This window comes from Gossypium hirsutum, chromosome D09 (genome assembly GCF_007990345.1).
Source record: "Gossypium hirsutum isolate 1008001.06 chromosome D09, Gossypium_hirsutum_v2.1, whole genome shotgun sequence".
NCBI classification, from domain to species: Eukaryota; Viridiplantae; Streptophyta; class Magnoliopsida; order Malvales; family Malvaceae; genus Gossypium; species Gossypium hirsutum.
Window position 1 is genome coordinate 7,585,449 of NC_053445.1, and position 24,430 is coordinate 7,609,878.

At 35.5% G+C, this 24,430-nt stretch overlaps 1 protein-coding gene across 5 annotated transcripts; it reads left to right on the top strand.

The window, feature by feature from the left end:
* Positions 1-11,198: 11,198 nt before the first annotated feature.
* Positions 11,199-22,980, top strand: LOC107892310 (CRM-domain containing factor CFM2, chloroplastic). Of its 5 annotated transcripts, none has more exons than XM_041101649.1 (14): positions 11,199-13,175; positions 13,940-14,468; positions 14,544-14,674; positions 15,461-15,757; positions 15,840-15,996; positions 16,146-16,438; positions 16,625-16,684; positions 16,795-16,851; positions 16,931-17,017; positions 20,799-21,044; positions 21,115-21,316; positions 21,931-22,061; positions 22,151-22,373; positions 22,520-22,980. In XM_041101649.1, exons 1-13 carry the CDS (start codon positions 12,501-12,503, stop codon positions 22,358-22,360), a joined length of 3,075 nt encoding a protein of 1,024 aa, XP_040957583.1. In that variant the 5' UTR covers positions 11,199-12,500; the 3' UTR covers positions 22,361-22,373; positions 22,520-22,980. The 5 variants fall into 5 exon arrangements, with proteins under 5 accessions (XP_040957583.1, XP_016672837.1, XP_016672840.1 ...); XM_016817348.2 differs by having other exon boundaries at positions 21,118-21,316; XM_016817351.2 differs by having other exon boundaries at positions 20,799-21,011; positions 21,118-21,316.
* Positions 22,981-24,430: the final 1,450 nt, after the last annotated feature.

The window sequence follows — 24,430 nt, forward strand, 5'->3', positions numbered from 1 at the left end:
CTCTTCTTTTTAAAAAATATATAGCATTCATACTTATTCTTTTAGTTTGTAAATCACCACGTCAATATTTTTTGATTTTAATTTGATTGACATGAGCATTGTTGTTAATACAGAAGGACATGGGTTCGAGTGCACTGAAGTGCATTATATTCCTATTTATGAGTTGGCGAGGAACTATAGTAATTCTAGGTATTATTTAGGTGCGGAGGAAAGTGATGGTATCATAAAATCTGGGCTGTAAGGATTGAAAAGGACTTGAAAAAGCAACTTCCAATCCCTTGGCGGCAGGCCCTGATTATTAAGGTGATAGGCAAATCGGTTGCTTTTGAAACTCCTCTGGGTAGAATGATTACTTTATGGAAACTTGAAGGGGACTTTGATTGCATTGATTTGGGTTATGGGTTCTATGTGGTGAAGTTTGAATGACCTGAAGACAGATTGAAGTCATGATGAGGGGGCTTGAAAAATTATAGACCACTACTTTGATAGTCCAGAAATGGAAACCAAATTTTCATCTAGTGACAACGTCGGCACTCTCTATGAATTCATTTATTGGGGTTACTGCTAGAATCTTTTAAGAATTGGTCTTAGTGGAGGTTGGTAAGCTAATGAAGGTGGACTCTAATACCACGTGGGCGACTAGAGGTAAAATTGCCGGGATTTGTTTAAACCATTAATGTCAAAAGTGAGAATTGGGAATTTTATGTAGAATATTGAATACGAGTGAATTTGTTTCTGTTGTGGTCTTGTCAGACATTGTTTCGGATCCTGTCCTCTGCAACATTTACAAACTTCAAATGAGGCATAACTAGTCGATGTTATGGATGAAATGGAGAGGCTAGTGGAGACGATGGAAGCTAGCGGTGAAGTTGGAGGACCAAATGGACCGTCGAAGTTGGTTCGGCACAAGCCTCGGGAAATATGAGAAGCAAAATTCTTGGCTACCCGTGATTTGGGAAGAGAAAATAGATTTTCAATTTTTAATAGTACCACCGCAAAGATAACACTAATTTTGAGGAAATTACGATTCATGAGCGTGTAATCTATCTAAAAATAAAAGTACATGTTTAAAAGAAATTAAATTTGCTCTATTCATTAAATTTTTTATAATCAAAATTTTTTGAGTAATTTTCGTGTCAACAATTTATGTCAACCGGTACGAAATAGAAACGGATTAAATCTGAATATAAAACTAAGTAACATAAATTAAATAAAAATGAAAACACAACAAAAATAAGCATAAGGAAATTAAATCTCGATAAATCAATAAAATGGAAACTTCAACCTCAGGCACAATTTTAACTATGATTTCGGCTTGATCTTGGATAATGAATTTTTCTTCCTCCAATCAATAAATTGATTATAGTGATTGAGAAATAACCTCAAACCACCAACCCTTTTGTAGGTAAATCAATCACGGGAACAGCCAGACAACTAATCCTTATCAAGTGAATAACTTTGAAATCAACTTCCATGATTTAATTCCTTGGCAGCCTTGCGAACCAGGACTTTGCTCAAATCAATGGTCTCAACTATGTAGGTTGTTTAAACTTGATCACTAACTCCTTTGTGGATCCAATCACTTTCAATTGGTCACGCCAATTTGTCCTTCAATGAAACAAATACAACAATTATGGATCGTATGGATTCACCAATGATATGTTGTCCAACACTGAACTAAGGGCCCCTTCTCAATTTGATGCTAAAACAACATTGTGAAATTACTGAATCTACCTCATAAACCAAAGAATTAAAAATACCAAAATGTAGAATGTAAATGCAATTTCGAAGTCTCATTATTCATACATTAAATTAATTATCAACCTTTGGCTAGATAAATTTAGCTACTCATAATTAAAGAACAAAAAAAGAATTAAAAAGAATTTTTTATTGAAAAGAAAAGAAATATAAAACAAGAAAAAATGGCTTTTTTTGGCAGTTATTGTGCCACCCCTCTTCATTTATTGATCTAATGTCTAGTTATAATAATTAATTATAATAAACTTAAATCCTGAGATTAAAGCAATCTGATGCCTTCTTTCTTAATTTTTTTAAAAAAAAATGTAACATACCTTACCCGGATTGAATCGATATTTTGAATAATGAATATCACACTTGGACATGATAACCACTTAAATTGAACATTTATTTAAACACTTATTTTTTAACATATTTGAGCTTATTTGAAGCTATTCAAGTCATTTCTAGGCTTCCTTTAAATTTTGATTACAAATGGGAACTATTCAAGGCCTTTTTGAGTCAAAATAGGGTAAACAAGATCAATGTCGTGACATTAGTATGTGAATGTTGCAATATTGGGGCCAATACACAACTAGTTTCGCAACACTAGCTAGTGGTGTTGCGACATCGGTTATTGATGTTTCAACCTTAGGGATAGTTTGCCTGATGCCTATTAAATCACCAAAAATCAAGACAAGACCATCACCATTCATTCCATAACATCTCTTAACACTTGTAAAACTCAAAATATGTCAAGATATCACTCAAACATCATGCAACATCTATATAAGAACAACCTGAAAAAGTACCACTCAAGGTACAAAATCATATCAAGCATGCATGGCAGAACCACTTGGCTAATTTACTACACATGTTCAAATGGTTCTAATCCTATATACATACCACTCTAATTACCAAAATTCATGAGTTTCATACTCTTCAAGTTCTCATTTGGTGATGAGATGTGATTGAGAGTAGTCACTCCAAAAGATGTTTACAACCGAACTTTACCTACATGTTTAAAACAATAAACACGTCATGCTTACGAAAGCTTAGTAAGTATTTAGAATTCTAACTTACATTTTAATTTAATATAGAAAATTGATAAATAAGTACTTAAATAATAAATATAATGGACATGGCTACAAAACATTACTCAGAGATAAAGATTGATATGAGCAACAAGGTTAAGTAGCATCATTTCACTTACCACACTTTCTTCACTCACTTATCATTCATTTGTCATTCATTTATCATCTCTTTGCTCATTGTAGACTTGAGTGAACAATAAGGATATACGGAATGTAATAAAAAACTACACGAACACGTAAACGCTAGATTTTCACAAACGCTTGAAGTGTTGTAACACAAGCACCAAAATGCTAAGTTCACGAGCTCACTATGAAAATTCCTAATGACATGTCATCTATCCCATAAGTTTGAAACTTGCCTACAAGTACTTTCACATTAGTATAAACTCAATATACATCACAAATACAATTTAATTTCATAATTTCATAGTCACACAACATTTTTTAAAACTTTTCAATTTAATCCTTTACTCAACACCATTATTCTACGAATAATAAACACATCCATTTATCATTCTCTTTGATTGAACACTTATTTATCAATATATATTTAAATTCATAACATTAACATGTTTATTAGTATATTTTCATAGTAATAAAATTAGATAAGAAAGAATTTAAAGTACTTACAAATTTTTACTATACTCCTTTCAAAATTTGTCTACTTGTTTCCCCTTGTCACACTCCTTACATCTTCTTTCTTGTCTTTCTCTTAAAATTTTAGTTTCTTACATTATCTAGATTTTCTCTCTTCAAGTATGAACACTTCACTTCTGACTTGAAATCTATGTTTTCTCGCTTGTGGACAATTTAATTTAACTAAAGTTTATCATGAAAATTTGATGTTTTTTAGCTTGGAAAGGCTTTTAATAATAATGGAGGATGAAATTGTAAAAGAAAGAAAATTTTTCTTTCTTGCTATGGTGGTAATGTGAAAGGATAAGGAAGATGAAGAATGTTCTCCATACTTCTTCTAAAATATCATTATTATTTTAATAACAGTATAAAATAAAAAAAGTATAACAATAATAAAAATATATTCATCATACTTATCCACTTACTCTTGATAAAATTTGATCTCCATGTTCTTACACATTTTAGAACTAATTCAATTTATTCCTTTTATACTTTAAACTTCTTACTTTGACCCCCAAACTTTACAATTTAATCTTATCATATTTAATCTTTCCCAATAAAAATAATAATTAACTAAATTTTAGGAGTCTTGAACACCACTTTGGCTCCCATGCCAAATCTTCCTTATAACCTACAATTCAATTTGTTTTACAACAATATCGTACTTACATAGAAAGTTACCAATAAAGTGTCAAAATTAATTGAACTCTTATAAAAAAATTAGTTAAAATAAATTGTAAAAATATGTCTTTCAAGCGCATTAGCAAGTCCCCCAACTTAGCCCATTATTGTCCTCAAACATTTCACGCATTTACTAATCCAAACATACCACAATCATCCAAGTCAATTCAATTTCCACAATCCTAAGTCCAATCAAACAAATAGACACTATTAAAATTTTAGCCCTACAACCGTCTCCTTAAAGCAAACACACTGATTCGCAATTCAGTTAGACACACAAATTATCAACTTATCTCATAATTAAGTCATGTTTTTATTGTATGTTGTATGCTTTTTTGCGTAAATGAGATAAAACTGATAGTTAGGTACCATTTCTAACCCCCCCCCCAAAAAAAAAAACAAACATTAGATATCTAAGTGAGAAAACATATATAATTTAGGGGTCAATTTTGTAGTTAAGCGTTTCCTTATGTTTCACTCTTTTCTTTTATTTTCTTTTTCTGTATAATTCCTAAATGTTCAAATTTCATTATATACAATAGTTTTCTCATTTAAAAAAGAATAAAAAAGTAAGTTTAAAATAAATTTTCAGTTTTTTACTTGTTAAGCAAATTTTTAGCTTCAAAAGATCATCAATTGAGTGGCATATTTTGGACTGGATGGATCACAAAATTTTAGATTTTTTTTTGGTTGAAATAAAAAAAATTCATTAAGGAAATTTCATAAGGAACATTTAATACAAGATTTTCAAGTGGTCCAATAAGACTCACAAACATAAAATCGATATAACAATAGTCATATTTGTCTTAGTAAAGGGAGGAGCAACTTGCCTAACCAAAATGGTCACAAACGACCAAACAGAAATGGCTAAAAATGACCAACAACAGGAAATGAAAAGGATAAAAGGATAGGAATAAACTTGACAAGAGCTTAACCATTGTTCAAACATCAAAAACTAACAGAAGTCCTAAATCCATAATCTTCGTCATCATTGCTAAGGAACAACTAGGAGAGGTGTACCACCCATTAGCAAATTGTATGGTGACATCGAAGATTGGAGATCACCCAACCACAAAAGCCTTCAGGCGGAGTCATATACCCATTAGAAAAGAAAAGCATAAAGAAAGTGTTTTAGTTCCGACAAATTTTTAGTTCAATGGTTGGATATAGGTTGCGTTTCTTATTGCTTATGAAAAGTACTTTAAGAGTTACAAAAACTTTTAAACTCAGAAGCAATACTAAACAAGTACTTTTTAGAGTCAAAAGTGATTTTGCATTCAACGACATAAGCACTTGAAACTAGCCAAAAGCACTTTTGGTCATAAGTTACCTTTTTACCTTCATTTAACCCACTTACCCAACCTTCAAAACTAATTTTTTTCAATTTTCATGCTGAATTTTGAACACCTTCCCTTCTTCTTTCAAGGGTTAGAGATTACTTTTTTAATTTATTTAAATAAATTTGGCTTGTATTTGTGAAAAAAACAATAGAAAAACTTTCCCAGTGCTTAATTCTATAGTTTTTGAATAAAAATAAATTTTAAATGATCTATTAAAATTATTGAAATATAACATTTGTTGTGCTATGTGAAAATAAATAATAAAAAAATTAATAAAAGTATAGGGATTAAATTCTAAAATTTTGTAAAATGCAAAAACTTATGACATATTCTAACCTAAAAAATATTTAAAATTTATATTTCATGTATCAAAATATGAATAACGAATTACAATTATTTTTTATGTTGTATTATAAATTTTTTTGACAATTAAATCTGTGATTTTGTTCATTTAAAAGGCTGAGCCCAAAATGCATCTTACAAATCCTAAGAAAAAAACAAGCAATTTTTAAAAAACCAAGAAACTCCTAAATTAGCCTACACCTAAAAAGCCCAATTAAAAAATAACACAAAAAATTTTCCTAAACAAAACCTTAGCTCAACCTTTTCTCCATTCATCTTCTAGCCAGCTTACCAAGATTAGCCGTTTCCCCTTTTACAAGCATTTCCACAAAGAAATTAAAATTAGTTAATATTACTGCAAAAATTCTTAATAGAAATTGATATCCTTACTATGCTTCGGTTAATACATAATGGATTTTTTCACACCTAGTTTCACTAAAGTCCCAAATTTAAAGGGAAGTGAAGAGTTTATTGAATAAAATGGTAAATTTATAGGCTCTACTGAGAAATTTGGAAATTTTAGTGGCTAATTGGTAATTAGTTGAGTTTTAATTCTGGTTTGGTTAAGTTGGAATCGGTTGGGAAATAAAATGATTGTCGATGGATGGCTTAATTTAGGCTTAGTCACCATGCAAGAAGAGTTATATATATATGGGTGAGAAGCCTTATTCAGTAGAGGAAAATTCTTCCCAATTTCGTTTATAATTTCTCATTTGCATCATCTTTTTCGGTTGCTCGGAAGAAGAGAAAGTTAAAGAAAGCTTTGCATGGGGTGGTAAATGTGAGACTCGAGTCTGGAAAGTAGAGAATCTAGTAAGCTGGTATGCTCCTAAGTCTCACTGTACTCGTGAATTAGAGGAAAAAGAAGTAAAGATTCCTATAAAGATTCCTAAAAAGCTTTTGTATAATAATGGATTCATGGTTTTAAGGTTTGAACACCTTTGTTTTAATATATATATATATATATGGTTGTCATGCTTAGCTGCCAGGACAAATGAGGCTTTACCATTTGGACAAGCAAGTTGGCAAGGAAAAATGATTTAAGGTGAGTTTTTGGACTCTATCTTTGGGTGATTAATTAGGTTGCGTTGCTTGTATGATCTGCGTCTGTGTCTGCTCTAAGTCTATTTAATTCCACGGTTGTGAATGAGTATGTTAGTATGCATAATACTGTGTAAGTGTGTGTACTTTTGCAAGTATGTTCACTGGATGTTAGTGGTTGTGTATTAATGTAATGATAAGTGGTGTATTGTATGTTATAGTAATAAGTACAATATCTTACATGAAATGTGTGTTTATAAAACGTGGTGTTCAAAAAGAGCTACTTTGATGGGGTAGATAAAGATAAGGAAATTGGCGTAATGGAAGAATTGGTGGATTGTTATGGGATTTAATGGAGTTTAGCGGCAACCTGTAAATGGTTATTGACTGGTCCTTCGGGGTGACACTATGACGATGGTTATTGACTGGTCATTTGGGCCAACACTGTGGTGACGATTATCAATTGGTCCTTTGGGGCGACACCATATAAATGATATATAGGTCCTTCGAGGCGACAGATCGAAAGGGGTTTATTGATTCTTCGGAATAAAAAGTCCATGGTTAGTTATGGCAAGTACACAGTATTGCAAAGATGGAGTCCGCCAGGATAGTGGACATGGAAGCCTATCAATGCATAAAAATGGAGGATGTCGTATGTCTCGCACAATGAGTTGTTTGGCAAGATGAACATGGTGCGTCTGAAAACGCGGGTAAGCTTGCTAAATAGATGATCTGCCAAAATGTGAAGATAGGAGGAATCGGTAGAAGCGTCTAAACGCGACACATGTGAAAAGAAATGGTATTTCCTTCAAGGTATTTGTAATAAGTATTCGCCATAGTTAGTATAAAACCATCACTAGCTAAGTGCTTACGAAATGGTTTATTAGATTTGAAATCCTAAGTGATGTTGAAAAGGATAATGCTAGAAAAGTGGAAGTCCGCCTGAGACTTTTTTAAGAGGGAAGTCCACTTGGGACTATCAAATGTGGAAACCGCCAAGGGAAATCCAAGAAAGAGGTAGTCCATCAAGAACTATCTATTGCTGGGAGTATCTCAGTAGAATGGTCTGAAGTGGGAAAGTCTTACGATACTATTTTATGAGTACAAGACCATAAAGAACAGGGTGATTATGTATCACCCAAATCTCAAGTTCAAGATAACAAATGAGATTGTCAGTAAATGAGTCTTCTTTAAAAGAAGGGTTCAAAATGAGCTAAGCCATAAGAAGAAAATTTCTAGGTTATTATAAGAACTCTATATTAATTTTGGTATGGAACAAAGGGATTAGGGTAAGAACCCACACTTGTGGTGGGATAGTTGATAATCAAATCGCATATTCAGGTGTATGCTATCTTTAATGAGACAAACTAGAAAGGTAATATGGGAGCCTAAGAGAGAGCTAGATAAGGTTGAGCCCTAAAAAGGGGTTACTTAAAAAAGTGTGCCTTTGATCAGATCTGCCGAAATATTTGCCAACGATTAGTTCAGTGAATGCATGAGCATCGGATATGCCAATCATACTACGAAATCCCCTAAGTTTTGTAAGGGATTTTTAACTGTGTACTTTTATTCTTATTTACCCTAAAATTAAGGGTCTTTGATTTTTTTTTTGTACAAAATCTCACTAAGTTCGTCTGAACTTATGATTGTATTGTCTAGGATTGAATTAAGGGTCACATGAAAGGTTAAGCCAGACACTACCAAGTTCACGCTAGGGCGTGGTGGCTGGTTCATGCATATAGTGGGGCTCCTTTAGAGGCTAAGCCTCGAGAATTAACTAAGTATAATTGCAAAAAAGTCTTGAGTTACAATATGTAAATAATTGTTCATGGTAAATGAGGAAGAATGACGGTAAGAATGTAGTACTGTATGGTATAGAATATAATTCAAATTTAAAGTTGAATTTTTTTTGTTATCCATGATGTTGAGTAAATGTTGAATAGGGTTAATAGATGTATAATGTTGTATTATCCAAGTCTGTATGTAAATCAGGTTAGAAATTTCGGTAAGATATTCAGGTTAATTGTGACACTTGGTATCCAGATTCGATGATCGAGTCAGGTATAGGGTGTTACATTGTTTCTGTCAGTGCAAAATGTTAGCAGTAATTGGATTGCATTATACCCTCAAGGTTCATTTTCCAATAACTCTTTTACATACCATAATATAGGTGGAGACGCATAGAACCTTAAAGAAAGTGATATTGATACATGCCTTGAAGCCTTCATTAATTTCTCATAAGTTTATTTTTATCCTCACGCACCAACACTTAGGAGAATTAAATGGGTTCAAGGGGCGATTGAGAGGCGGTGCTCAACTGGTCTACTGAGATTAGAGAAGATGTTGTTAAAGTTGGAATTGATTTTGGACTATGAAGAGCTGTAATGGCGCCAAAAATCAAGGTGGGAGTGGCTTCCTGATGGTGATCGGAATACTAGGTATTTTCATGGGTGCACAATGGCTAGGAAGGTCCATAATCGGTTTAGTTCGTTGAAACTTGATGGGGATTGGTGTTATGATGGGAGGGTAATAAAGCAATATGTTACCTCTTTTTTCAAGCATCTATATTTCGTTGAGGGGCACTGTTCAAGGGAGATTCCTTATCCGAAGTTCTTTCCCTTATGTGGATGATAGTGTTTGCAATCTACTTATAGGTGAGGTTTTGTTTGAGGAGGTAAAGGCAAAACTTTTTGATATGACTCATTTTAAGGCTTCGGGTATTAATGGTTTGAATGCGCAATTTTTTCAATCTGAATGAGAGACTGTGGGTGATTCAATTTTCAGATGGGTTCGGAATGTTGTTGAGGTTGGGTGTATCCTTTATTCAACAAAACTCTCTTGGTGATTATTCCAAAGGTCATTTCTCAGTTTAAACCCATGAGCCCATGTTCAGTTATTTACAAGATTCTGACGAAGGTAATTGTTAATAGAATTATAGGAGTCATGCCGACTTTAATTCATTCCAATCAAGTTAGTTTTGTGGTTAAAAGGAATAATTACAGACATCATTCTGCTAGTCCAAGAGGTAATTCATTCTTTTCTCATTCAAAAAGGTAATACTAGATGAATGGCAGTTGAAATTGATCTTGAAATGGTATATGATAGAGTATGATGGGATTTCATGCAAAATTGCTTAAGCGATGTGGGTTTTCCAAGCAATCTGCGTAGGGTCATTATGCACTGTATCTCATCGACTTCTATACAAGTGCTATGGAATGGTGCACTAACTGAAGAATTTGTTCCATCAAGGGGGGTTAGACAAGGTGACTCATTTCCCCCTTACCTCCTTGTTCTTGGTATGGAGAGGTTGGGGCATAGTATTTGTGACACCGAGGAGAATGGGTTGTGGAAACCTATTCGTTTATCTAGAGGAAGATGGTTGCTTTCTTATTTATCTTTTGCGGATGAGCTAGTTTTATTTTGTGAAGCCACTGTTATCAAGCTTCAGCCATGAGGTCTGTTTTGCAACAGTTCTTCTATTTTTCTGGGCACAAAATAAATGCTAGCAAATCGAAGGTCTTTTTTTCTGCTAACATTTCAAACTCTACTGCATCAATTATTTCTCAACATCTGGGTTTTCAAACAGTAGACGACTTAGGAGTATATTTGGGTATGCCTCTTTTTCACCGGGAGTTAAGAATACCACTTTTCAGTTTCTAATTGATAAAGTTTGTACCAAGCTCTTAGGATGGGAAGCTAAGAAGCTCTATTTAGTAAGAAGAGTAACTTTAGCTAAGTCTATTTTGATGAACATCCCTAGTTACTTCATGCAAACTACCATGATTCCAATTGGGGTTAATTGGAATTTTTGTTGCCAGCCTTTAGCTAACGAGAGGGTTTAGGCTTATGAAAATTAGATGACCAAAATAAGGCCTTTCTCTTCAAAGGATTTCAACTTATTACTAAAAAGGAAGCTTTTTAGGTTCAAGTTTTAAGGAGTAAATATAAGTTTGAAGAAGGATGCCCTATCTCTAGTGACCAACCGATCTGCTCCTTTGTTTGGAGTTCACTTTCTAATATATGGGGTCACTCCGTGAATGAATTCATTGGGTTATAAAAGATGGTAGATCAGTGAAATTTTGGGAGGACAATTGGATTTCAGGTATGGGTCCTTTGATTGAGCAGTTTCAGGGTCCAACGATGATGCAAGGATCAACTCATGTTAGTGATTATGTGGATTCGAGGGGATCTTGGGACTGGAACAACCTTGTGCCTTTCATTGATTACCAAACAATGATTAAAATTGCTTCAGTAACACCTCCTTCAATTAGTACAGGCCATGATTTTTGCATTTGGTAAGACACATAGAATGGATTGTGCACAATGGCTTCCACGCTTTGTAAGCTTATTGGTGCCAATTGGGAGCCCAAAGATGGGAAATGGAAGATGTTTTGGAATGTTCAAAGCTCGTAGAGAGTTAGGCAATTCCTTTGGATAGCTGTTAAGGAACACTTATTGTCAAATAACAAACGATTGAGGAGGAGGGGTATTTCGGATTCTAATATCTGCCCAACATGTAAGTGCTCTACTGAAACGACCCTCCACGTTCTTAGAGACTGCTTTGCTACTATACGAGCATGGGATCAATGTGTTCCAATTAGTGTGAGGAACAAGTTCTCTGCTGCGGATCTAGAGAGTTGGATTTTAGGTGGCATTGCAAATTGTTGGAAGATTGGGGTCCATATTTTGCTTCTGTTTGTTTCAATATATGGAAGCAAAGGAATTGGTATATTTTTCAGGACAAATGTTTTAAGTCCAAGGGGGGTGGTGTTAAGAAGCTTATACATGGCTAAAGGCTACTTCTATTCGATTAATGATGCTGCTGATTCTAAAAGGTTGTCCGATTCAGTTACAACATGGTCTAAGTCTCCTACTGGAGTTGTTAAAATTAATACTGATGGAGCTAGAATTGATTCGGATAGTATGGCATCAGCAGGTGGTGTTATCCAGGACGATAAAGGCGAATGGATTCTGGGTTTTTCTCGAAACATTGGGGTCGGAACCGCTCTGCAATCTGAACTCTTGAGGTATTTTTGATGGTTTGTCAATTACTTGGAATGGTGGTTATTGACAAGTGATCCTCGAAACAGATTGTAAGGAAGCAGTGGATTGAATCAACAGCGGTACGGACTTTCTTCCTTGTTTGGAGCTGGTCAAGGATTTACAACATTTATGCAAGCGCCATTGGAGCATCCATATTCAACATATTCCGAGAGGAGTTAATAGAGTGGCCAACTTTATAGCTAAACAGGTTCTAAGGTACAGCTATGGGTTTTATCTGAGTAAAGAACCTATAGAGGAAATGCTACAAATGCTGGAACAGGATGCTCGTGGACCCATTACTGCTTCTGTTCTTGTTAATGCCTTCCTTCTTGTTACAAAAAAAAAAAAAACCCGAATCGCTTCGGGTCAATCCGTTCAGAAAGGAATATAAAAGATTTTTCGGGTAGGCCCAATCCAAAACGACCTTAAATTACCCGCTCAGCCAGTAGATAAAATCCTGTCTGTGTTTCAAACAGTGATAGTTAACGTTAGCCTTAGCCATATGAGGATGATACAACTCTGTCTCAAATAACTCGCTCTTCTTTGAGTACTTGTTTTTTCTGGCCTCTCTCTCCCATGATAAAAAATGTTACTTTCTATGAACAAGCACCCCCCTTTCACTCTCCTACCAACAACCCTAATTCAACCTCCGATACTCTCCCCTCAATACCTTAAACCCACTCTAAAACCCCGTAAATATATCTTCCTTATCCGGAGCTCCATAACCCGACCTGAGAATCAAGCCCTTCCTCAGTCTGCCATCCAACGGATTGCTGACAAGCTCCGGTCACTTGGATTCTCTGAGACCCCGAACCCACAACCTGAATCCGAATCTGGGTCCGGCTGCCCCGGAGAAATCTTTGTCCCTTTACCAGAGAAGTTACCAAAGTACCGGGTCGGACATACGATTGATACAAGCTGGAGTACACCGGAGAACCCGGTGCCGGACCCTGGTTCGGATCCGGGGAGCTTGATGGTAAGGTTCAGGGACATGAAGAGGGAGAGGAAGAAAATGGGGAGGGTGAAGGAGGAGGAGAGGGTGGTTCCAAGTTTGGCTGAGCTGAAGCTGTCTGCGGCGGAGCTAAAACGGTTGAGGACGGTGGGAATTGGTGAGAAACGGAAGTTGAAGGTTGGGAAAGCTGGGATTACGGAGGGAATTGTGAATGGGATCCACGAAAGGTGGAGAAAGAGTGAAGTGGTTAGAATTGTTTGTGAGGATATTTGTAAAATGAATATGAAGAGGACTCATGAGGTTTTGGAGGTTCGTTGTTTTTCATTTATTTTGTTTTTATCAATCAATATACTTGTTTTACTTTGCTTTGAAGTTGCTATTTTGATTTGCTTTTAAGGTTTTTATGTTAGGTGAATGAATGCAAATATAATTCCACTTGGACTACCAAATTTGATGCAATCATTTTCCATCCTCTGGATGTTAAAAGTTTCAAAGTCTAAGATTTTAAGTGTTCCTCTGGATGTTGAATGATTTACTTGGTGTCATTTGTTAACATGCAGTAGGTATGAACTTGTGATAATTAAAATATAAGCATGATAGGCAAAGATTTGGGATTGATTGAGGTGGTAGTGTGGTTGAATTATTGAATAGAAATTGTAAATTCTTTTATTGTCGAGTATAGTTAAAAGCTTTGTCATCATTTCATTATGTTTCAACAATCATGCCATCTAATAAACATGACACAGTGTTAAGCACCGGGGATGTGGTTGAAAGAGAAACTGTACATTCTCTTAGTTTTGAAGATTGAATGCTATTTGTTAAAAGATTTATCATCATTTAATTGTGTTTTGATAATCTCACAGTTTAATAACCATGATACTGTGTTACTGTTTAACTTCCAGACTTCCAGTCCATTGTTAATGGTTTCATGAAGATCTTATAGGAACACATTTAGGCGGTTAAAATTGGATTAAATGATTTGCAGATTCTGCATATAATAGTATTAATTCATCTGGTTCCTACGTAGCTTATGTTAGGATTCTAATGTTGGGTTTCTGTATTGATAATCTCAGAGAAAAACTGGAGGATTGGTTATTTGGAGATCTGGAAGTAAAATAATATTATATAGAGGAGCCAATTACAAGTATCCTTATTTCTCAGCTGATAAAATAGGAACACATGACAGTTCATCCAATGCTTCATCAGATACAAATGTGGATAATAAGGAACTCGATGAAACAGAAAGCTGCTCATCTGAATTCAATGGTGTAAAAACTTCTACTCCAAAAGCAACTGACAAAATGACTAAACGAGCACTAATCCATGGTGTTGGCTCTCCAAGTAGGGTAAGGTTTCAACTGCCAGGTGAGGCAGAACTTGTTGCAGAAGCTGACCGCCTGTTAGATGGATTGGGTCCAAGGTTTACGGACTGGTGGGGATATGAGCCTCTTCCAGTCGACGGTGATCTCCTACCTGCTATTATTCCTGGATATAGGAGACCTTTCCGCCTTCTTCCTTATGGTGTGAAGTCACTGCTCACAAATGATGAAATGACCACTTTAAGAAGACTTGGTCGACCCCTGCCCTGTCATTTTGCATTAGGTAGATCTAACTCCTAATTTTTACTTATATTAATTTGATGTACATCCATTTTACTTTTGTTTCCATTCATATCAGGAAGAAATAGAAAACTTCAGGGATTGGCTGCATCCATTATCAAGCTCTGGGAAAAATGTGAGATTGCCAAAATTGCTGTAAAGAGAGGTGTACAGAACACAAATAGTGAATTGATGGCAGAAGAGTTGAAGGTTAGTGATAACCTGTACATGTTACTTTCTCTTATGGTGTGCGTGTGTGGCATGGTGGGTGGTTTGGGGCACCCTTGAGATGTATTGTTCCATTCAAATGCTTGAATTTGGATTCACTTATGGCAAGAGATAGGTATAAGAGTAGTTAAACATATATTATTGTCCACTCTGTGATAAAAAAACATTCCATTCTCTTTCTGTTTATTTAAGGTTCAAGCACTTGTGCTGCTGCCTTTGGCTAGTCATATTTGGTCTTCATCTGAATATCATTCCACAACTGCCTTGATGAGAGTCCAAAACAGATTCCCACCCTTTTTTCCCCTTCAATATTTTAGCGGACAAAGTAGCAAGAGCATATGTTCTCTTTACTAGCAGTATCAACAAAATCCTTTTATCTACTGTACTATATTTCAATTAGCACTTTGACTTCGCCACTATATTCTTCTGAGGGGACTTTTTTGTTGTTGATGTTTCATGCCTCTCTCAATGAATAATCCTTGGACCTTAGTTGCTTGGCATGCTGATTTCAATGTACCTTGAAATTTTTAACTGAACATTAGATTTTAAATAATATTAAATGCTGAGATTTGTTGAGTAAAACATTAAGTGTTAGTCTCTCTTTGGCTGCATCATGGAGATTTCTCACTACATTACAGTTCGTTTAATCAAAAGGGTGTTATAAAATAATTATATTTGAACCTATTCACTGTAGTTAGTTGTTGAACTATTTATGGTGCAGTATGTTTTGTCAGTGCCTTCTATTAATCAAAAGTACTTTTGTTTCAGTGGCTGACTGGAGGAACTTTGCTCTCACGAGATAAGGACTTTATTGTCCTGTATAGGGGAAAAGATTTCCTGCCTTCTGCTGTTTCTTCTGCAATAGAAGAGCGGAGAAAGCATGTAATTCATGCGGAGAATCAGAGTGGAAAAACCATGCAGGAGGTACATGGAGAGGGTGCTAAAATTGCCTCTGAAAATGATATTAATAGTGCCAAGGATAGCAAAAGTGATGTTTTCAGTGTCCGAAAGAACTTGAACTCTGCTGAAGCAACTATTAAAAGGACTAGCTCGAAGTTATCTATGGTACTATTCTGCTAAGTTGCTGCTGTTGGCTGCTGTCGTGGTGAAATCTTATTTAATATATGCAACATTTCTTCCAATACAGGCACTGGAGAAGAAAGCAAAGGCCGAGAAACTTCTAGCGGAGCTGGAGCAGGAGGTGATCCCTCAACAATCTGAAATTGACAAAGAGGGTATAACTCGAGAAGAAAGATATATGCTTCGGAAGGTTGGCCTGAGAATGAAGCCTTTCCTCCTATTGGGTGAGTTTGGCCGCATAGTTCAAGCCTTTGATCTTGAAATAGTGGATCCAATGGGTTAATTTGGGAGGCAATCTAAAGGGCACTTTCAAATTACACCCACCTATCAACCTAACTCTCACAGATTTGTGTTTTTTATCATTTGTGCTTAGGTAGACGGGGAGTATTTGATGGAACAGTTGAAAATATGCATCTTCATTGGAAGTACAGGGAACTTGTGAAGATAATTTCTAAGGAGACAAATGTTGAAGCTGTTCACCAAGAAGCACAAATATTAGAGGCAGAAAGTGGTGGGATATTAGTGGCTGTGGAGAGGGTAAGCAAGGGTTATGCAATCATCTTTTATCGTGGAAAGAACTATGAACGGCCTACTTGTCTGAGACCTCAGACACTTCTTACTAAAAGAGAGGCAATGAAGCGCTCTTTAGAGGAACAGCGGCGTAAGGTAAAATTTAGTTATCTTGTTTTGTACACTTCCTACACTTTCGTATAGTTTGCAGGCTCAAAGAAAAAGTGACCTAAAAGACTGTTGGGAAATGGGAAAGAAGAAAAAGGAAGTACCTTCCCAAAGATTGTATACCCTTTCAACATTTTTTGGTTCCTTATTCTTTGTTTATGTTGATTTTTGCAGTCTTTGAAACTACATATTTTGAAGCTTACAAGAAACATAGATGAACTGAAGCACCAATTGGTAAGATGGTCACCCTATATTTTTCATTGGTTCAGTTATTTACTTTCCCTCAAACATCCTATAAGTATCCAACCAGTTTATATAAATTGTGTTACACTTCTTTGACACAGGTTGTAGACAAAGAGGCAAGTAACACGCTAGCTGCTGACCAATCAAGATTGCCATCGGTGAGCTTACATCATGTTTGCTATTTATTAGTGGATTTATTTATTTTTAAGTAATTTACATTTTTCTGTCACATTGAAGGTAGAAGAGGAAATGGAGACATTGCAGTCAGTCAAATGTGCTAGATCAGATATTGAATATCATGCATCTCCAGAAGGGCATTTAGAGGTAGGTAGTTTAAGTATGAAATGCATGAAAATGCGAAATAGTTAGCTTTTGTTTTGTAGAAATCAGAGTATTTGATACTAAATAGAACATAAATTAGAGTTTTTATATACAACCTATGACACTACTTTAGGAAACTCTAAGTTAGGAAAGATACTAAATAGGAGATATGATCCCTTAAAATAAGGGATTTTAATAAAGAAAATATCTACAAAATATTCCTAAAATATTTACAGAATATTCCTACACTCCCCCTCAAGCTGGAGAATATACATTGTATAATCCCAGCTTGAATAGGAATTTATTGAACACAGGTTTTGGCAAAGCCTTGGTAAGAATGTCTGCAATCTGTCCTTCTGAAGGAATGTAAGAAAGAGTGGCTGTCTTTTTGTTGACTTGATCAGCAATAAAATGCCTATCAATTTCAACATGCTTTGTTCGGTCATGTTGAACTGGGTTCTTGGCAATCTGAATGGCAGATTGATTATCACACAAAACTTCAAAGTGATCCTCCTGATTTGTGCCAAGTTCTTTTAGTAATTTAAGTAGCCAAATTCCTTCGCATATCCCCAAAGCTAGTGCTCTAAATTCAGCTTCAGCACTACTTCTTGAAACAACAGATTGTTTCTTACTTCTCCAAGTTGTAAGGTTACCCCAAACAAAAGTGCAGTACCCACTAGTGGATCTTCTTTCAGTGAGATCTCCAGCCCAACTAGAGTCTGTAAAAATCTTAACAGTTCTGTCTTGTGTCTTCTTAAACATTAAGCCGTGTCTTGGAGTTTTCTTCAAGTACTTGAGAATTCTATTTGCTGCTGCCATATGCTCTTCAGGAGGATTAGTCATGTGTTGACTTATCACATTTACGGGAAAAGCTATATCTGGCCTTGTCAAGGATAAGTAGATTAGTTTCCCAACTAACCTTTGAAATTTCTCTCTGTCTACTAAGGACTCATCTTCTTTATTGAATCTCAAGTTTGCCTCCATTGGTGTATCAGCCGGCTTACAGCCAAGAAAACCAGTTTCTTTGAGTAAATCAAGTACATACTTTCTCTGGTTGATCACAAGTCCTTCTTTTGATCTTGCCACCTCCATTCCTAGGAAATACCTTAGCTTTATCCTAATTGTGTATGTGGATGACATCATTCTTACTGGAGATGATGAGGAAGAGATTAGCAATTTGAAGTTGTTAAACAGGGAATTCGAAAACAAGGAGAGCCTGTGGCGCAGTGGCAAGCAATGTATGTGTGTGTTTAAGAGGTCGCAGGTTCGAGATGTACAGCAGGCAAAACTTTCCTCTTCAACAGCCCTTCTCCATTTTGGATCCTTTAGAGCTTCAGCTATGCTTGTGGGAACCTGTTCTTTATCCAAAGTTGCTGTAAATGCTTGAAAAGACGGCATCAATGAATTATAACCAGTAAATTTTTCAATAGGATGCTTGGTGCACTGTCTAACCCCTTTTCTAATAGCAATAGGAAAGTCATCTAGAGTAGTGGACTTACTGATTTCTTCTTCCATTTCGGCAGCTGGACCCAAATCCAATTCTCGGCAAGAATCAGATTGCAAAACAGTCTCAGGGATATGTCTTCTTTTTCTTATGTAGACACGAAGCTGTTTGGGTGATGGTGTTTTTTGAAGACTGTCAATTGGAGTAGGTGTATTTTCAGGAAGAGTGTTTAAAGTGGGTGTAGGTGAATTAGTCATAGGTACTACAGGAGAATCAATGGGAGCATTCACAGGTGACAGATCTGCAGGTAATGGCGAACAAGATGGCAATTCTGAAGGTTGAGAATGAAGATTAGAAGGAGATACCTGTTGTGGCTGAAAATCACTCCATGTTTCCCCCTGAATTTCAGCTTGAGTGAAATAGGAATCCTGCTCATAAAATGTTATATCCATAGTGGTGAAAAATCGTTTAGAAGGAGGATGATAGCATTTATAACCCTTCTTAAGTGAAGAATACCCAACCAATACACATTTTAAAGACTTAGGATCTAACTTGGACTTATTAGGAGCAATATGTTGGATAAAAACAGTGCAGCCAAAATTTTTAAGTGGCAGAATGGAGGAGATAGGCTTAAAATGAGGAAAGTGCTGCAAAAATATAGATTGAGGCGTTTGAAATTTTAAAACCTTACTAGGCATCCGGTTGATTAAATATGTGGCAGTTAATAAGGCTTCCCCCCACAAATATTTAGGAACATTAGTGGTAAATAGAAGAGAACGAGTAACTTCAAGAAGGTGCCTATTTTTTCTTTCGGCAACGCCGTTTTGCTGTGGGGTTCCAACACAAGAACTAATCTGAACTATGCCCTTTTCCTTAAAAAAATCACCTAAAGACCTAGCAAAAAATTCACTGCCATTATCAGATTTAAAGAGCTGGATTTTAGACCCAAATTGAGTGAGAACCATGTTATAAAATTGCACAAAAACACTAGCAGTTTCAGATTTATCTTTCAGCAAATAAGTCCAAGTTATCCTACTGTGATCATCAATAAAAGTGATAAACCACTTACAATTATCAGCATTCTTCACCCGAGAAGGGCCCCAAATATCACTATGGATCAAAGCAAAAGGGTAAAGAAGGCTTGTATGTAGAAGGAAAATAAGATGATTTAGTATGTTTGGCAAGAGAGCAAACTTTGCAAGAAAAAGAATTAGGCCTTTTATTAATGAATAGAGCAGGAAACAATTTTGCAAGGTATTGGAAACTAGGATGGCCTAAACGAAAGTGCCATAACATAACAGTATCAACTTTTCCTAAAGCGGTAAATGACTTGGAGATCTCGATTTTAGGAGAGGTAGGGAGGATGTAGAGACCATTATGCAAGCTGGCCTTACCAATCATCTTCTTCGAGTTCAGTGCCTGCAAAGTACAATCACGATCATTAAAAATTACAGAGCAGTGCAAGTCTGTGGACAATTTACTAACAGAGATGAGATTGCACGCCAGATTTGGTACAAAGAGAACATTTTTAAGTGCAATCTGTTCATTGAGAATAACAGTGCCATGTCCCTCTATTTTGCACAAGGTACCATCAGCCGTTTTGACAGCTTTACCAAAGGTATGGAAAAAATTGTGAAACAATGCCTTGTTACCAGTCATATGATCCGTAGCACCAGAATCGAGGATCCAATTAGGAGTCAACTGGGAGGAGAAAAATGCAGTAGAAGAAAGGTTACCTTCTGGATCTTTTATGACCAGATTAACTTCACAAGACCCTTCAAGAAAATTGTTGCCATTCAGTCGATGGCAGGTGATAGTCAGACCAGACGAATCTGATGGAGCATCGGAACCAGAAAAATTTTCTGGATTTGAAGTAAGCTCCGAAGTAGGAGAAGGAGTTTCGGACATGGTCTAGGTTGAAAAAGAAATCGTAACCTAAGCTCTGATACCATGTAGAAATCAGAGTATTTGATACTAAATAGAACATAAATCAGAGTTTTTATATACAACCTATGACACTACTTTAGGAAACTCTAAGTTAGGAAAGATACTAAATAGGAGATATGATCCCTTAAAATAAGGGATTTTAATAAAGAAAATATCTACAAAATATTCCTAAAATGTTTACAGAATATTCCTACATGTTTTCCAAAGTTTGTGATTCTATTGTTAAACTATAAATTATAAAATAGTTCTTGAACACCTTGCTTAGCCTAGCAGTGAATGCCAGTGCGCACTAATTTCATTTGGAAGTTTCATTGCACTCTTTTTCTCAATTTAAATTTTAAACGCATTTAGTTTATATAACATCTAAAATGTCATTTGATTTGATTATGGAAGGCAAAAGACAAATCTGAGTCAACTTCCATGAAAAATGATAGAATGGTTGCTGCAGTTAGTATTAGCGAGCCTTCTGAACAAGTGCTTGTGGAACCATCTTCAATACATGATGGGGTCGAGAATCATAAAACAGAACCTGAATTTTCATCAGAATCTGTGAACAGAAGAAAACATAATACTGAATTGAGGGCTTTGCATTCTCAATTTGAAATGGTTGAATCCTCATCTCACCATGATAACCTTATGGTACATGCTCCTTTGTTATTTTAATATTCTTATGTTTCGTAAGTTCCTAATATTTCCCACCTGTTTTAAGCAGGAAGAAAATGCTTACAATAATGGGCCGATGGAATCAATGGTCGAATCTGCTAGCAAAAATTTGGATGTTTTGATTTCACCAGCAGCTGACAATGTCTCGAATAAAATGGCTTCAACGGCAAAGTTTCTTTCTAACAAAGAAAGACTTCTTTTACGAAAGCAAGCTCTCAATATGAAGAAACGTCCCGTGCTCGCAGTTGGTGATTATCTCTGACTTCTATTGTTTCGATTTTCCGAATCAACTGATTCTACTGTGATCTTTTGTGGTTTGAGCTTTATGGCAAGTACCTGCAGCGATTAGAGCTCCATGTGTTTAGCTGTATCTTTAGCTTAGGTTTTTGTTTTTGTTTCTGTTTAGGGTGCTCACTATTATCTGCATAACTTGCTGCATTTTTAACACTAATATACACATGTTGAAGTGACATTCAAAATTCTATCTTATCATCGATGCCTTTTGTTGAGGAAGTGATGCTGTTTCTTCTGTACTAAAGATTATGTTTCTCTGAGTCTTCATTTTTCTTGAAAGGCCTGTATTCGACACATCAATATGGGGATACAGCCTCTAAGGATCTTCCAAATACACAAACATAAAAAAATCTGACCATACTCATGTAAGGCACATGCTTGTATCCAATACTTAAAAACCGAGTACAAGCAACATAGCTAAAGATATTAGACTATAGTGTGTCAACAAAGTCACTGGTTGCCAATGCCGATCAACGACCACCCCGTCCCACCCCTTCTCTATTTCTCTCCCTTGTCTTCGTGGTGATCAGGAAAACTTATGTTAGTGTTATGATTGCCTTATTTTCAGGGAGGAGCAACATTGTGACCGGTGTGGCGAAAACAATCAACACACACTTTAAAAAACATCCTCTTGCTATAGTGAATGTGAAAGGGAGGGCTAAAGGGACCTCTGTGCAGGAAGTGGTGCTAAAGCTGCAGGTCTGCTCCCTTGGATTCCAACTGTTTTAACTGTTGTCCTAACTAAGCTATATCTATAACGAGAAAAGCTGTCTATATTAAATTCACAGGAAGCAACTGGTGCAGTTCTAGTTTCTCAAGAACCTAGCAAAGTCATACTATATCGAGGTTGGGGTGCCAATGATGAACCAGCCCGTGGTGATAAGAGGAATGTAAAAGATTCACCGGTTCAGAATCAGCCTGCTGTGTCCCCCGAACTTATTGCTGCAATCAAATTTGAATGGGGCTTGCAATGCCACCAAGAGGAAGAGGCACCTTGACAGAATTTTGAAGGTTAAAACGATGTTGTGGTTATAGTTTATTAGCTAAATTTCATTATGCAGACTTCGTTTTGAGCACCTAGTGAATTTGCAGGTCCAACTCAGATGATTAACAATCTAGCCTGTTATTGATATCTTGTTATGCCATAACCATTGCAGGCATATATTCATTGGTCCTTCAACTGGAACAGAGGAACACTTGTCTAGGTCAAGCTGCCTTGATACTGCTCTCCGCATTCTCCAGATATGTTCATCAAGCAAGTTGGTGTACGTATTCTCACTGCTTTTGAACTAGTCACTTCCACATGCGCAACAAAAGTAAATACCATATTGACATCTTGATGGTACAACAGTAGGGATCTTTTTTCATGTCCTGTTGTCAATAAAGCCAATATTACAAAACAAGGTTGATAATTGATATTCAGCTTGTTTAGTCAATAAGTGTTGCCTTTGCCCTGTGTAGCATATATAGTTAAATGATCCGAGTCTTGAGACTTTGTCTAACTCGTTTTTTTGTAAGTATAAAATTTTAGAAACACGAGAAAAATCCTTGGTATATTTTTCTCCATGAAGCATGTTTATCACCCTCAAGACTTTAAAATTTCTTTAGCGTTGAGTAAGCTGGCTGTCTATCTTGAATATGATTTTGGTTCCATATTAAGCATGCTTTTGTAATGTGTAGTAGGACAAATTTGATCGGGATGGCAATTGAACGAGACACGGGTCACACTTGAATGAGTGTTGAAAAGGTTACTAATTATATGGGTATTTTTTTTTCAAAATTGAATCAATGATTGAATTAGTTAGACCATTGATGTAACATCTCAAAATTTTCGGTTGGACATGTGAGACTATTCCGATAATGTATATAGTGGATAAGTGAGAAAATTTGGAAAATGAGTTGGATAAAGGAATCTTATAGAATCAAAGTTGATAATTGAGATGGGAAAATTTTGAAAAGAATTTAAAAGTCAAAATGTGACAAAAGGATTAAATTGTAAATTTTGAAAAGTTTAAGGATTAAAGTGAAAATTTGAATAACATGGGAAAGTGAGCTATCAATGATTATTTGCCATGGAGACATATTGGGTTGTATGTTAGTGTAAAAGAAATCACTTTTGTACTAAATTGAAAGAAAATCAAAAGTACAAGGATTAAATTGTAATTTTTCCATTTTCATTAGAAGAGGGAAAAATTGTAATTATTACCACTCAGACTTATATTAAAGATTTATTAGGAATTATGAACTTGAATTGTTCTAACTATCCAGTTTTGAGAAGAAATCTTTAAAAATGATAAAAGGGGAAATATGACAATTTTGTTATAAAAGGATAATTTGGTTAATTCTCAATACCTTTATTATGGAAATAATATTTAAATATGATATTTGAAATCTAAAATTATTTTGGATCCTAAGAACCTAGTTTTAAATAGACAAATTTGGACTTAAGTTGATAGATGTGGGCACAAGACCCATATGTTGATATTTTTTTTTTGGGGATGAGAACCCCATCAGCCAATTTTCTCTTCTTTTCCATCCAGCAGCAGCAACTGTTGCTGCCATTGTTGTTCTTCTTTATCTCCTTACTTTTTTTCTCCATTTTCTCTCAAATATTTCATTATCCACATTGTAATAATGTTGAAATATTCATGAAATCAACCCCCTAAGCTCATTTCCTTCCTCAATTTCAGCCTTGGCAGCCTAGGGTTTCATGAATTTTAGTGGGATAATTCGTGGCTTAAGTGAGAAAACTCTAATAAGGTAAGAAATGGTTTCCTACATCAACGTTAACTTGATATTTGCTATGATTTGTCATAAGAAAACTTAGAAAGAATTTATATTAATTTTTTATAGTATTTTTGTTGTATGAAAATGAGGAGATGATGATTTATGGAAATTATAAGCTTGAATGATGTTAGAGTCGAGCTCATGGAAGCTTTGATTAAGTTTTTTAGAGCATCCACTAAGGTAAGTACCTTGAATATTCTTATTTATCTTATATTAAAGTTTATGAATTAGGTAAAAATATAGGTGATAAATATGGAATGGAAAATGTAATAAACATATGC